The following is a 16,799-nucleotide window of genomic DNA, read 5'->3' as shown; positions in this document are numbered from 1 at the left end:
GTAGTAGTTATTAGTAGAGACGACCGATGACATTTGCACTGGAAGGGAATCTGGAAGTCGGGCAATCTGTTCGGGGTAGGATGTTTCAGGGAATGGAGGAAGGTTGGAGAGAAACCCGCCGTCGACATTAGTCTACTCTGAACGAAAGGAGCCAAGGGGCCCCTAGTTTAAAGTCCCATCCGACGGACGGCATACTCCATTGGAAGTGCTCTCCAAAAGGCACCTCAAGTAGGGATCGAAGCTACCTCAAGGATTGCAACCTGGACCCTAAGGGTGGGAAGCCTATTCATCAGTCACCGTACCATCCAGACCACCGATTCATTAGCAAACGCGATCGAAGGCACTCTCCAATCACGAAAGATTGGACGCCTCAGGGATAGAAAACATGTATGAAACAGCATATATGCATGCACTCATGTGAAGGCGAGAGAAATGTACATGGGTAGGCGGTATGGAAGAAATTAGTGAATTAGAGTAATTATGCTCAAACAACATCAAATCAGGCTTTCATTGACTTCGCCTACCCCGAAAGAGAACTTCATGATGGGCGTGTATATTCCGCATAGATAAGAACACAAGAGAGATCTCCACGAAGCAAAGCAAATGTTTTCAAACGAGCTAAGGAGATGTGAAGGCTTTTTGGACCTTCACTTTTGAGGCTGGATATCCAGTCTGTGAGGTTTGAGGTCTGTCTTCGTTGGATATCCTGAGTTTTAGAGGGATTTTACACATACGATGACGTCAAGCTGAGCCAGATTGCGCCTGCTATATATATTGCGTAAAATTGATACGAACCTAACATCACCAGAAGTATGTAAAGTACGTCATTTCCTGGAAACTGCTTTTCCTTCCTCATTTTGGTCCCGTTGTCACAAGCGTAAAACTTTAATCCGTGCACCTGCCAAATATGGAAGAGTAGCTACCTTGACCCCAGTGATTATTTCTTAACTAGAGTCATATATAATTATTAATATACGATTCACCGGCCGCTCATACTACACTGCTATATAAATACATGCATGCAATATTTGATGAAAAGTGTGTACAGAGAGAATATCACGTTCTAACTACTGAAACCAGAATTACTATACTCTTCCCCTCCGATTAATTTCTCATAGTATCGATACACTCCCTCAGGATTTTCCCCGCTACGGTCTTTCACCAGATGCATTACAAAAAGAGATATTTATCCATCTCAGATGGAAATCGTATTATGTACTCACTTTCCTTCCAGAAGCAAAGCGGATTCGTCGTCTGAGCTCTCTTCTCCTTCTTCATCCTCTCCCTCCGCTGGCCCAAATACGAAATGGGACGCTGCGAACAAACATAAATAATATGAATACATATAATGACTTAAATCAAGAGCGTTATAGATTTGTCTAAGAGGGAATGCTGATATATTTCATCCCTGAATCAGATCGTAAAAATTTTGCAGGTCTGATTTACATGTATTGTTAGTGCATCGATTATAGGAGTAAGCAAGGTAACAGTTCGTCATCAGATCGGACCCCTAATCCCTCAATAGGGAATGGAGTTTATCGGCAGATACTGCCACGGCATGAGACCCAATTATTGCTATGGCTCGTAAATAGAAGTTGGTCAATAAATGTCTCAATTTAAGTTTCCGTAAACGGTGGTGTAAATCCGGCCAAAACATTTTCATGATTGATTTTAGCAGATTCACAAATTCATAAAAACGGGGAATTGGTCCCGAATCCATGTCATGATTTCCCGTTATTATACATGATGGTATAATCTACCGAAATTCGGTTCCGGAATAGGAATATTGATATACAGGGAGTCAGGTAATAACATAGGCTGGCACTGTTTGCCCCAATTTCGTTGTGCTCAAAATCCTTTTCTACCTTACACGTAAAATGGCATGAGATTTGTTGGAATTCTGTTATTATGTGCGTAGGGAGTGAGAAACACGCAAAGGCGAGGAATGGGTGAAGTATAGCCGGAACGGAGGAGAGAGAGGGAGAGAGAGAAGAGTGGGATTGGAGAATGAAGGGAGTGGAGGAAGAGATGCCAAAGTTTGAGAAATTCAGCGAGAGTAAAATAGTTACTTATCCAGATTGACTCACAAGTCATGCTATAATTTATAATTACCATATTTACAAATTATTATAATTATAGAGCAACCTGACCCTATAAAAAGAACATTGGATGAGAATTGGTGTCGAAAGGTTTTAGCAAAGCGGATATGAATACTCACTTCTCCTCGCCATAACTCCTTAGTGCTCTTTTCGTGATTCGTCGTTACCGTTGTCACCGTGAGGGAGTCTTAATCTGCACTGCGCTCACTTGTCCCAGTGCGCGATATTCCTAATCCTCCCGTATCGCCAGTTTGCTTATCAAGTTTGATCTCATGACGTTGAGAAGTTTAATTTTTTGACTCTTGCATTCCATTGTACTGGATCTAAGAAAAAATGTAAGGCACATTTATAAATATAAATGTAGTATGTACAAGGTGTGATCAAAAAAAGACAGGCTGATATTATAACTTGTTTATTTCGACGGGTACAGCTTAATCGAACTTGTCGCCCTCCAAGTACATGCCTTGGCTGACGACACACCTTAGTCGACGTTTCTTCCAGCTCTCGAACCCTGCCTGGTAAGCCACCTTAGGGATCATCTTCATGTCCGCCGTACAATTAGTTTTAATGTCCGCAATAGGGTCGAATCGACGCCCTTTCAAGGTTGATTTTAACTTTGGAAACAAAAAAGTCTGATGGAGCCACGTCATGAGAGTAGGGTCGCTGCGGGAATACGGAAGTTCCGGTTCTGGCGAAAAAATCTGTCACGATCAGCGCCGTATGAGCCGGCGCGTTATCGTGGTGGAAACGCCATGCATTGTTTCTCCACATGTCCGGCCTATTTCGGCTCACTGCGACCCTCAGCCTCTTCATAGCCCGTCTGACACGATCCAAAACTAATGTTCACTTCCTCGGCTATCTCCCTAACAGTTAAACGGCGAGTTGCTCGCACCAAATCGTTCACCAATTTGACACGGTTGGGGTCTGTCGAAGTGAAAGACCGCCCTTTCCGCGAATCTTCATCTGTCGAGGTTCTGCCCGATTTAAAACGATTGTACCACTCATAACACTAGCTTTGACTCATAGCTTCATTAGCAAAGGCTTGCTGAATAATTCCAAATGTCTCCGTAGCACTTTTGCCAAGTTAGGAACAAATTTTCACGCACACACGCTGTTCCTTTAGCTCCTTCATTGCTGCCGTTGCACGCGGCGACGAACAGGTTAAGACACGTACCGCTTCTGCTGCGTAACGACTCGGCGTAAGCAAACGCAACACCTCTCGTTTTAGTCGTCAGATGTGTCGCGTGATAGCGTACTGTGTCTCGTTTCGATCCGTTGATTGGTTTGCAGAGAATAAAATCAGTCCGGTCTATTTTTGATCACCCCTTGTACACCTGCTGTATATGCACATGGGACTGGGCAATAAAAAAATAAGTATCACTAGAACAGAATGAGGTGCAGCGTTTGACTATTATTTTCAATAGGAAACACAAACCAAACTTTCTTCGGTGAAAATTTATTTGTAATGGGATTTTGTGCTTATGGGAATGCTTCAGTCAGACTGGAAGTGGAAAAGTGAGACATAAGTAACCATTTACTTTGCATAATCAACTTCACAGCGGGAATGATTTGTGGCAGTTCAATTTTTCTTCTAAAATGTGATTCTCTTAGATACATTTTGAATCAAACCTCTTAGGAACATGTCTTTTGATTTAATGTATCGAAGCAAAATACTTTTTCACTGCAGAGGATTTCAGTGAATGAGGTTTGAGGAGTAAAGTGTTGTAGCTGAGCTGTAAAATATTGCCTTGTATTTGGAATATACAGAATTTGAGTATTTCAGAAAAAAGTAGTGTCTAATCACAGTAAATATTAAATATGTTCTGCATTCACATCTGAAATATCGCATGATTAATGAACGCGAAAAAATTGATTTTGTTTGAAACTCATTTTATTGCCATGCTGACTACATTGAGTGATATTTGTATCAAATTCCAAGGTCTTGGTTTTTCCCGCGTGATGCTGAGGTGATTCACAATGTTTCGCGGTTGTTGCGGTTGGTATCTTCCAGGAGGCAGAACATCATCTACCGGGATTGCACTATTTATTTACACGACGTAGATTTCACTCTATCTCGCCGGCAGAAGCCAAACATGCGGGCATGAAACGAGACTGACTTTGCAAAAACAAAAGTGTTGCTCGAGTAGGCGAGTTTAAAGTTAAGAGATCCATCCGAGACGCATTCTTGGCACTAATTCACACCACCAGATCTCTTTCCCTTCCTATCTGCCTCAACCACCTAGGAATTTGTGTACGTAAAATCACGGTGGGTCATCTTCAAAAATGATATTCTGTAGTCACAAAATTTTAGTCCATTACTCCTAGATAACTTGATAAACATCTCTAATAGCTACTTATATGCGGCATGAATATTGTGATGAATAATGTTTGTGTTATTATCCACCCCAAAGAACTAGTGAAGATGTTTACTTTTACCTATGCCGGCAATGGAGAGGGAGGAGGCAACAGGAGTTCAGCCCGTCTTCTTACTCCAATATCACCATTCCCTCGGATAGTGAGAAGATTGAAATTTCGATTGAGATCGATGAAGATTGAATCGTTTTCAAATACCTATTTTCAGAATCTATTTTACATTGTGTTTCTCATATCACGCCACAAACTAATGAACTATCGCTTCTATGCGGATCGTTAGTGCTTGTTTTGCTGTAATCGCAGAAACGTTAACTGTCGCTAATACTCGTGCATTTTGATCAAATGAGGAATAGTTTTAACGAAAGTAAAGAGATTTATAACAATATATGACTTTAATAATAAACTGCAAGAGGAGACAGTTTTCAGCACTTTTCATTCTCATTACCTTGCAGAGTTACGATAAAAAACTATTAATAGATCGGGTAATAAAATATGGCACCGTCAATTAATAAAACCTGCCCTTACCTTCGGTCGAACAAATACGACCGTAGGGAGAGAGCAATATCCTGGGCAATTATTTTAAAATATACCTTCTATTTTTATTAACTGCTCATTTTCTAAGCATATTTTTTCCCCATACGTATTCTATATGCCTTCCGCTTGGCTTTATCAAATCTTTTTTTCAATGCACGAGTTCTTCTCGGAATTAATTTCCTAAATTTACTGTTCCTAAGGTCAATGTCTTCCTTACTTCCCTCGTCAATTATATTTCCTTGTGTAGGCGTATTTTCAGTCCAAAGCATTTCTTTACTGTGCTTAGGGATACCGTTTTTAATCTATTCCATCCGTCTTCAACTTTTTTTTGGTTATCCCTTAAATGCTAAACTAGCTGCTCTTCGAATTTGTTTTAAGTTTCTTTCTTTTTCAGGTTGTCCAGGTTCAGCTTTGCTGTAGTTTTTATTTGTTAATTCTGTACATGAATTTGGCTTTTAGGAGTCGGTGGGCTGCTTCACATGCCACCCTTCTTGTAACTCTATTAAAAAAGACGCTCGCGACATTTCTCTTGTCTATCCGCAGGTGATCGATTTGATAAGTTGTTAGTCCGTCTGATGATAACCACGTTGTTTTATGTATATTTCGATTTGAAAATAGGTTATACGAAAGACTATATATTAACCGGCAGCGAAATATTTTACCGTTTAACTGTTTTCAACCACCTATACGTAGTTACAAAACGCTCCTTTTTTCTTTCTAACTTGGCATTTATACCTCCAAGCAGAGTTTTAATGTCATTCTTTAGGGAGGAATTACACGATTATATCTGCTCAAATTGTTGGAAGATGGCTGCCTTGAATTCACTCTCTTTGTCCTCATTGGGACCATAGGGGTTCTTGATGGAAATGTTGAAGAATTTGAGCCCTATTCTCAACCTTCGGAACCTCTGTCTCTTCCCGAAAAGATTAAAATTTATTAGGTAGGATTTAAAGTCAGCATTTATATGAACGCAGCACGCACTTCATGTTTTTTAGGTGTCTCTCTTTCCATTTCTAGTACGCTCGGCTTCCGGTATGGCAGCGATATTAACTTCTTCATTATATTTTTAATTCATTTATAGAGTTATTTATGAGCCGGGCCTGATGAAGGCCCAAATATTCCATAATCCAATCTCAAAGTTCATTTTCTACTGATTGTGTCGATTTCTACATATTAATCAGTCTTGACAGCCGGAGCTAATCGCAAGGTTTCGTGATAATTCTTGTTTTTATGGGAATCTGTTGCTTCAACCTCCATCTTGGTGAACTATTTCTCTATTGCTCGTCTATCCTATTTTTACTTTCTACAAGCGTTAGTTTCCCAATATTTCGTAGTCATAGACAGATCTAAGGTTCACCAACGCGGAGGAGAGGATGGGAATTGGGTAAAAGAGGCTCTATGGCGTTAGCAGGAAACGTCGCCGATTGGTTCCCATGCATTGCCCTATTTGGACCCCGGTATATCTACTCAGTTCATTATTCAACTCTGTAATTTCTTCTTATTTATTTTATCCTAGCCTCCTTAAATTTCTTTCTCTTCTACAATCGATGATTTCCTCATCCTTTTCCTATTTACTATCCCTGTTCTTTCAAGTATTGGGCTTTGTTAATCCGTCTCTCTAGATTCCCCATCTTTCTTATTCTGTCCTTTTCTCCTTGACCTCACACGGGTTTCGTCAAATGCCTTCTGGTAGTCCTCCATATTCCATTTTATTATGCTTCTTTTCTTTTTTATTCACTTGCATTTTACGCTACATGCTCACTAAATTATGACCTGAATCTAAATCCGATTTCTGGAAACTTAGAGTTGATTACACTTCTCTTAAACCTTTGGTTAACCATAATGTAATCTGTACCCAACTTTTAATACTCCGTTATTTTCCTCACACATCTATTGTGGTCTTTAAATAAGGTACCTATTAGTTACAATGAAACCATTCCACAAAACTCTTGTCTTCCTCCCGGGTCGTTTCTTTTTCCTAAACCGTGCTCCCCTACCTTATTCCCATCTCTCCCTTCATCCGCAACTGTATTCCAATCCCCCATCAACATCCTGTGTTTCCCTCCAAGGATACATGTACTTTGATCGTGTATACAGCATATACCTTCCATATATTTCTTCATAAGATTACTTGTTGGCATATACATCCGAATAAGAACAAATATGATTGTTCTACTATTATCTCTACCTCACCCCCTCAGCTGTAAGTAAACATCACTCCAACCTATCTTTCCATCTCACTTCGCACAGCACCAGAATACCCGTATTTCCACTCTCAATTTGATTTTTAAATCTCTCTTACCTCAACTTCGATACAATACAAGTCACTATTCTAGCAGATTCGGAGCTCACGAGTATTCTTTTCTGATGCTACCAATTTCACTCTGCTAGGATTTCGTATGATGACGATGGGGACTTCTCCCTCCCATATCTCCGGACGACAAATGTTCCTCTGGGTTGATAGGCGGGATTCATTGTAACGCATGTGTCCATCGTGATTGTTTGCGAAAAGAATTTTTCGGTTTCCCATTGCTCTCCGCGTTAGAGATAACGTGGTACAATCACTTTAAATGCACCACTCCCTCCCTGGCCTCACTTTGGTGCAGGCGCTGCTGTGGGCTTGTTTTCATATGGTTCCTACCCATAGATTTATTTGCCAAACCAAAAGAAATTCGCGGCATTTGTTTGTTGCTAGCCCATTGAAGGAAAACTGGACGAACAAAAAATTCTCAAAGGGTAAACTTTTGGTACAGAAAGAGGAGTGAAACATTATAACACATGTAGTTACTGATTCGGAATGAGAACGAAAAGGGTCCGCAGTGCCCTAACGCGCACCGGATGACTGAAGCGCGCGGCAATGAACGGTAAATGTACGACTGTTCACGATGACAAATTGATGTTTTATGTGTCTCGGGCATCTTGAAAGTTATGTTGGGTGCTCATGGACTCGACCGAGGGTTACCGAGGTGTATTTACAAGACAAGTAAATCACTCAAATCTGCCGCCACAGGTAATGAGCGTCTTTCTAACATAGTAACTTACCTTTGACTTGCCTTGAATAAAAAATATAGCGATCTTTTCCGTGTTTACTGTTTGCGATGAATTCCCTTTTGCGAAATGAGAAATTTCCCCGTGAATCGACGTAAATGAATCTCTGCCGAAAATAGTCAAAGAAACTTTTCTCTCTTGTTAACATCAAAATTTTTTAACAATTGATTGTTTTTAAAAACTTCAGGGATCATAATTATCTATGGTGTTAAGTTTAGATCGAAAATGGCATCTCTCGTCTGTATAAACTGATTCTGCCCTCAGATCTACATGTGTAGTGAGAAGTACTTGTATGGTTGCACTGAAGAAATACCTGTTTAATACAATAAAGTTTAAAAACCATTTTCTCTCTTAAAAAGAAAAACACTCCTCCAATTATTTCATAGAATGAACTTTACATTTTGAGGATATTTTTAAAAAATGAGCGAAATTTGCAGGCGAAGTAAGTTTGAGATAAGTAAGAGGACCGTTTGTGACAATACAGATTGAAGTGTTCCCTTGTCCAATATGGCTTTGTTTAACACAACTCTCGCTAATGCATAACCAATGTTTGAAGACTACGCCAATCGTTTGTGAGGTATTTCCTCATATTGGGGGGTCGTTCAATAAGTCCTTAGAAAAAAATAGAAAACATCATTTTGGGTAGAGTATTTTTTTTTCAACACAATCTCCTGTTTGCTCGACAAACTTTGCCAAGAGTTTCTTCTTTTAACTTTTTTAAGCCGTCCAAAAAGTAGGTCTATTCTCCACTGAGAGCAAGCGCGGCACCCATCTTGCCGAGATTTTTGCACACATCATATTTCGTGCAAAATTAAGAACACTGGACCTTATGATATATCTGTGGCCTAAGCTATTGTGCAAATTTTGATTCGTCGATCACTCTAAACCATATCGTAGATGTTGGCAATCATTTCAGGGGAAGTTACTTTCACTGGGCATCATGACCGAAGTTCATCATTTGTGAATGTAACGCTACGTTTAAACACCCCTACCCAATTGTAAACAGTCACAAATACAGGAGCAGATGTGTCATGAACTTCATCCAACTTGGATTAGATCTCTTTCGGTGTTAAGCTTTTAAATACAAGTGTTTAATCACCGCACAAAAGTACCACACCACATGTATCTATGGTTCTGTCCAAGAAATTGCAAAGAAAATTTATTTATCACAAGCTACATTTCTTTTTTGACTTAACCATTCTATAACAGGCCGTATTGAATTTTATTAAACTTTTTAGCCAAACTTTAAATATGAAAAACCATTATTTTAGTGTTCAAATGCATTAGGACAAAGAGTAAGGAAAGAGTTAAAGTAAATTTCTACTTTACCTTCAGATGAGGGGATCGCACAAAATCCACCTTTGGCTGCATAAGAATACATTCCTCAAGGGAGGACAAATGTCTCTGAACTAAGAGGCAGCTGAGTTCCTGAAAAATGCTTATACTTCCTCTGGTGGTTGGGAGCACTTCTTAGCTAAAAGTTGTACACTTGCTAAAAGCTCCGTTTTTTCATTCCTTGGCTTTAGGTTTATTTTCCTGAAATAGTTTAAAAAAAAGGAAAATATGTGGGGATTTTCAAAGTGAGATACAATTAACAAAAGGAATTAGGTACTCCTGTTGGAGGGCAAATTGAAAAAAAAATGAGTTCCCAATGACTGTCATAAGGAATAGTCATATAACTGTCAATTTCAAAAATAAGGATATCATTAATTATATCAAACACTAAACAGAAATCAACAGTCTGACTGTAGGAGAGAAAATTCATGTCAATTTACAAACACTATTCCATCAAGTGAGAATTTTTTAGAGCAAAGAGCAGTAAATCTGAGAGCAATGCAAGAAAGTGATTGCATGATAATTTTTAGAAGGGATATAAGACCCATAACATGAAGATTTCTGGTGAAGGGGCTTTGGAAGATAATGTTATTTCCAGTTTCCTGTTAATTTCATAAAATTAATTGAAAGAAATGGTCATCTAAGAAAGGAAGCCTAGCAGTTCCAAAGTAATGGAACTGTGGATGTGGGTACCACTGTGGATTATTCAAAGTCTGAGATTCTGTGAAAAAATCGCCTAAGAATTAAATGAAAAACTGGCCATCTCAAAAATATATTTTAATGCTTTTAAATTTTGCAGTAGAATAATGTGATAATAAATGTACTTATGCTAGAAAATGCCCATGAACTTCTGCCATTCAAAGTCATTCCTACAATCACAGTAGTAACCAAGCAAGTGCATTCATGAACAGAATTTTAATATTGACATTGGTGCTTCCTCCCTTCAACTTTTTTGATGTTGCTGTCAGCCATCATATACAAGGGGCTAGGACATTTCAGCTTTAACTTTCATGAAGTCTACGTGAGTTATAAAAGTAAATGCTAGGGAACTTATTCCACAGCAATATGGACCATGAAATCTTATCTCTGATTTCCCATATCCTTAGAGGTTTGTTTACTGCAGTTTCGTCAACAGCAGATGTGTCCAGGAATGTAACCCCTATTGTTGTCAAGGAATACCTATAATCTTTTTTTTGACTTGTTTTATCTGGTATTATACAATGAAAAACATTTATTAGGAATCATATATTTTGATACAAGAAAAGTTATTTGTGCTAATTTCTCACTTATGAAAAATAACTGGCTTGAGATCTTAACCATAAGCACAATCAATAAGACAAATTATTTGAAAAGAGTATTACTTTATTTAGTTAATCAAACAGAATAAATAAATTGAGGCATTCTCCTTAGAAAAACCATACTTTAGATTCATTAAATACAGAATAAAAGCACAACACAATATATTATAACATATTTAACTTATATATGCAAATTATAAAAGTTATGAGGCACCAGATAAGCTTCCTGGCAAGTATAAGCCGAATAAGACCAATATTAAGTAGCCCTTGCCAGGTAAAAATGGGTGAAAGTCACAATCAGTTTGGTTTCATGAGTCAATTAAACTTTGGATTAAGTATTTGGAGAGGGACTCAGAGAATTGAACTATGGATTTCAAAGTTACACATCACTGTTTTTTTCCAAATCCATGCCATCTTTAAATTGCACAGACTTCCGAGGATGCTGTCGACTCATAAATCGAGGTGATTCTTGAGAACTGTAAATATCATTTCTGAATCCTTTTTCCTCTTTTATTTCATCAAAAGACTGATTGCTTTGGTCACTGAAGCTGTTTCCATTTGTGGATGAACGATTTACGGGGAGACCTAAACCACCTTAAGAAAAAAGAATATGGATAACAATATGTCAGATAAAAATTATTTTATGCATTGTTTATGTTCATCATTGATTTTCTAGGAACATTTTTACATTACCCCAGATCCATGACAAGAATATCCCACGAAAACACTCATAAATGATTTCACCAAATTAGATGCTGGAGTATAGAGGCAAAGTCAGACAATTCATGCCTTTCAGAGATATCAATATTTTAGCTTACATAATTTTCCTAAAACCTAAATATTGATATCAATGAAATAGTTCAATGGAGAAGTAATTTTTAAATTTCTCAGCAAATATGCCAAGTTGGATTTCATGGGCCAAGTTTTTTCTATGTCATAATCCAGGTACTAACATTGAATGAATAGTTGTTCTAGTGGAAATTAGACATAAATGATTTAGGTTCCATTAAATTCCTACCCCATTCTTTTTGAAGTGATTAGAGCTAATTTTAGTCCATCAATTTATACTTGAAATATTTTCAATGCTTTTGCTCCTATTTTCTCCCTACACTAATATTTTTCCTTCTTGAATGCTGGAGGGCTTGGGAGAGTTCTCGAAAGTTTTGTGAACTATGATTAGCTTCCCATTATTCCATTGATTTAGGATGCTCACAACGTGGTATTAAATTGCCAAAACAGACACTTTTCATTGCCCCAATCATATTTTATGAAGCTATAAATATACAGAATTAGGTTAAACGTTTAGTCTATAACTGGGTACCAGGGTATCCATTTCAACTTTGCAGATAGAATTAATTGACTTTCCCTTAAAAAAAATTGTATGACTGCCTGGATCCCCAAAATTGAAGTAGTTTCATAGTAATTCTTTATAAATTTTTTTGCAATCAATGATTCAATATCAGTTATTAACTATCAAACTTAATACCGCCCTCCGTCATGACCTGGTACCCGGGTACCCACTAAGGTCTCTGTGTATGAAAGGTGGGTTTATACACACTAAAGAGACACTTTCATCAAGGTGTTTATGTAATTAAACTTTCAAATAAATAAACAAAAATATCGTTTGTAATTTCCTTAATTTAAACAATTTTTATTATAATCAATAGTAAAGATAGCAGGTAAAAAAACATCATTCCATTTTTTTCATTTTCATTATTTTTTTAAAGAAATAACACAGTTCCATAAAAAAAATAGCATTTAATTATTATAAATTGCAAACGTTTATTTATTTCCCTCACTCCTCACATTTGTGGTTGTAATACAATGTTCATCACAAAACAGGGAACTCACATACTGAACATGACTTTCAAGTTTAGCGATGTTTTTTGGATTTTCTCTGGAGACAAATATGGCATGTACCAGGAATCTTTTTCCTTCCGGTTGACTCTAACTGTGTCTGAGGTTTCTCGGCTGTTAGCTGTGCATATGGATTTATGGCTTGACCCAAAAAACTTCCAATCGCCACTTTTGTTATGAAATGCCTCATGATTTGTGCATTATTTGAATGAATTTTGACAAAGGGAGATCTCAGCCCAGTTGCCAATAAAATGTCGTTCATAAGTTTTTTTCGAGATCAATTTATTATTCTCATAATAAAGAATATATGCTGCAAGGCAGACGATATTGAGAATATTGTAGAAAAATGCTAGAGGCCACCTACAAGTTGATCTTTTTATAGTATATCGTATCTACCAAGCATCGTGTCCGTTCAAGCTTTTGACCAATTATAAAATTCAATAATTTCGGGTTTTTTCTGGGCACCATCACTAATCTTTGCGTCCTGATACATTGATGATGGTAAAATTACTGTCTGGTTTTTTGGCACATAACTGCACATGGCTACTTTTCCATGAAAGCCAAAACTCTTCTTGTATTTTTGATACAACCATTGCCGGTGGAATGCATGGCTTATTTTTCTTTGAAGTGCCAACAATAGTTAAACCCCATGATAGTAAACATTTTGCCAATGGCAGAGGAGTGAAGTAATTATCCATTGTAATATTTCTATGGAATCCTTTGTATGGTGCCACCAAGTCTTTGACAACTCTCTCACTGTTTTTCTCATGCCTGGCACTCAATTTTCTAGTGGAAAGCTGTCTAGCAAGTGGATACGAATTTTCAGCATCATATATTCACGATACTTTAATTCCATACTAGGCTGCCTTTGATGGAATATTGAGTAAATTTAGTTTGACCCCGGTACGCAAAAAGTTGCTCATCGATTGTCAGGTGCTCTGTTGGCTTATAATGTTAATATTAAGCATTATCCAAAGGTTTTGGAGCTAATCCCCATTGCTGCACGGTATAATGGATATGAGTAAGACTTCCAGTACTACGACTCACCGTAGGTGGGTACCTGGTTATAGAACCAATGGTGAAAGTTTGGTTATGGACCGGACGGTTGAACCACTGTTCTTGTACATACATTGAAACATTATGCTTTTTTCTTATGATTATAACACATTGAATACATGGTGATTAGAATATTTATAAAAGAATAGATTATCTTTTCATTTTTTGTTGATAGCAAGGGTAGTAGAATTTTTCTAAACAAATATCACAAAATGAGTATTCAGGTGATGTCACAAAATAATAGGGCATGCATATGTTTGTGGTTATTTTTATAAATGCAAATTATAATCAATTTTCACAGATCTTTAATAAAATAATATATATCATTTAATGTACTCCTAGATATATTTTTATGAGAGAGTTTCATTAAAAAAAATTGATTTTGTCAGTAGGCAGTATACTTGCTTAATTTTAATTTTGGTCTTTCATTAAATGTGTAAAATAGGTAATTGAAACATGTTAACTGAGTACTAATCCCGCGAGGACGTTACCCCGCCGCCGGCCTCGGTGGCGGCGGGGTAACGTCCTCGCCTACCAACCCAGAGGTCGTGGGTTCGATTCCCACCTAGGTGGATTTCCCTCCATTTAGGGCTTGGTTGTATGTGATTGTCGTCAAATGTCTGTAATGTAGGGTTAGATGGAAGAAGGGACTATTAGTCCCAACCTCGCCCAATTAAGTTGATAATAAATTTATAATCAGAACCAAAAGGAATGGATTTGCTAACATGGTAAATTTACTACCAAAGAATGTTCTCACAAATTCCCATGGTATTGTCAGTGAAGCTGTAGTGGGCGAGGTGTTACCTCCAAAAATATAAATGTTTTAAAAAATTCCTATAATTCCTCCATTTTACAAATCACTGGCACAAATATACTTAGGCTGAATATCCTTATACAGTTATGGGAGTTAAATTATAAATCATACATCTCTCTAAAGAGATCTATCTATGCTATCCCAAATTGCCCTACTTTAAGATATCAATTTATTAAAGTGCAGGAACTCCATGAAGTTATTTCGTCTTAGTGAATTAATTTACAAGATATTGTTTTGTATTTGTCATGCTCTGTTTTTGACATGGAGATGCTCCCTCCATTCTTCCCTCTATAATCACACAAACCAGTTTATAAAATTAAGTATATTTTGTCATTAGTATATATGTAAATAATAATAGGTTACTCGTAGATTTTAATATGCTGTTTTGTAATAATTTTTTATGCATCACAATTTATAGTCAGATCATGATCAATGATTTAATAGTTTCTCCCTCCATCCAATGGGATTTTTGCATGCCTATCTCCACTATAATTATATCTATGCCTTCCTGATGCTATTAGGATATCACAGTGTCAACAATATCTTTGCAATTTTTTCTATAAGCTTATGTGAATCTTCATTGCTAGTTTTCATTTCAAAATGAATCATTTATAATTATAGCCTATCAAATTGAGTCAATAAAGGTTCATTTCAAGAACTTAAGTGGAACGTATATATGCTTGCTTGTCAACTAAAATTCATCAGCCTATTCAAGCTATTTGTGCTATTATGTTGAGTTTTGCTCATTTGCTCAAACAACATACAACTAAGTTTGGTGCACTTATTAATTTGTGAAATATAACTTTCTTCAAATAAAAATAATAGTTATAGTAGGCCAGACTTTTATATGCTACCCAAAACAGCTGACACAGGAATGAAACATATAATTCAGTATGATTTGAAGGTCTATGTGCAATAAAATCACCCACCAAGCATTTATCTCTTTTCATAGAAGATGGAGAGTAAGTAGACATTTACATTTTGCCTCTTATTTTGTATGAACAGAACATATAAAGTCCTTATTATTGATTAATGAAGGATTCATAATACCAATTCAAACTACATAGTTCATTTTCATACCATGGCATTAGTTATTCTAGAATTTTAGTTCTCTTAAACCCTTGTATATAACAAAGTTCTGAAAATGCAACTTCAAATGAACCTTAGAGTATTACTGCATTTGGAGTGTGTGATTGTATATTTAAAATTTTATATAAAAGAGCTAAATAGTCAAAAAAAATTATACCATAAGCATTGCAGTCAAATTTAAAAGATTTGATGATAAATAGTGTCATACTTTCAAGTGGTAATTGTAAGGACTACTAATGGCTTATTCTCCAAGCTTATGGATACTGGAGTGTCCATCCAGTTAATCCAAATTTACCCTAATTCTCATGTGGACATCCAGTGAGCCATAAGTTTTTTCTTGGAGCTATGATAATGTTTTTAACTTTGTACATACTGAAGCTACAATACCTAATAGATTGAACCATGAACTGAATAATATCTTTTTTAAATCTCCCAATGAATCCAAAATCAAATCCATTTATATCTATTCTCTGAAATGCAAATTACCATAGTTAGCAAATTACAAAGCAAAAATGAGCCTAAGAAGAAAAATATTTACTTGATTTAAAAATTAATCAGTAATCTTAATTGAGAATTGTTTAATATTTGAATAATTGGAATAAAATATCATGTTTTGAACATCCCTGATAAAAAGAGTCTAATTTTTGTCAATAAATTTTTTGAAAATCTGCTATAAATTAATAATTAAACTTGCCTCCAGTTAATGATTTCCGACGTTCAGTTTCTTCTCGGATTATACTTTGTGCTCTCTGTATACCATGTAATGTACTGCGTCGCACTGATAGGTTACGACTTATAGACTCTGAAAATGAAATGAAATATTCAATTATTGGAAAGGTAACAGCTGGCACTTATGATAATAATTGGCAATGTTTAATGATTATGCTAACCCTAAAAAAATGGAAAAGAGTGAATTGCATTTGAACATTGGCATTTGCCTAATTCACCATAACAAAGAACAGACTTATTAATCATTACTTTCCATTTTTTTTGACTTCCTTCTTGCATATGAGTAATGGTGGATTTTTGGTGAATATTCTGGGGTCAATTTGTAAGATTAGGATAAACTGTGAGTTTTGTTCCTTTCCAATCACATACTTAATATTGCTGTTCCTTAAAAAAATACCCCTCTATCTCATTTTGCAATATTTTTTCTAAATAAATCAAATGAGGTAATATCCTAAGAATTAAGGCAAAATGTAAGGGTATTGGTTATTACACTGATTTAGGTTATAAGACTGAATATAAGCTTTCACCACACTGATAGGATGGCTGACTCATTGAAATCTGATCTGA

General features: G+C 36.5%; 1 protein-coding gene across 1 annotated transcript in view; it reads right to left on the bottom strand.

Annotated features, from left to right (window-relative positions):
- Window positions 1-11,066: 11,066 nt before the first annotated feature.
- Window positions 11,067-16,799, bottom strand: part of LOC139692823 (chitin synthase chs-2-like) — a 68,262-nt gene continuing 62,529 nt past the window's right edge. The window contains exon 25 of the mRNA XM_071591121.1: window positions 11,067-11,281. Coding sequence (XP_071447222.1) covers window positions 11,067-11,281 — 215 coding nt within the window. The remainder of the gene's footprint in view (window positions 11,282-16,799) is intronic.

The sequence above is a fragment of the Hetaerina americana genome, unplaced genomic scaffold (genome assembly GCF_022747635.1).
Source record: "Hetaerina americana unplaced genomic scaffold, ioHetAmer1.1.p SCAF_42, whole genome shotgun sequence".
In the NCBI taxonomy this organism is placed as follows: domain Eukaryota; kingdom Metazoa; phylum Arthropoda; class Insecta; order Odonata; family Calopterygidae; genus Hetaerina; species Hetaerina americana.
This window is presented reverse-complemented; position numbering and strand designations above follow the sequence as displayed.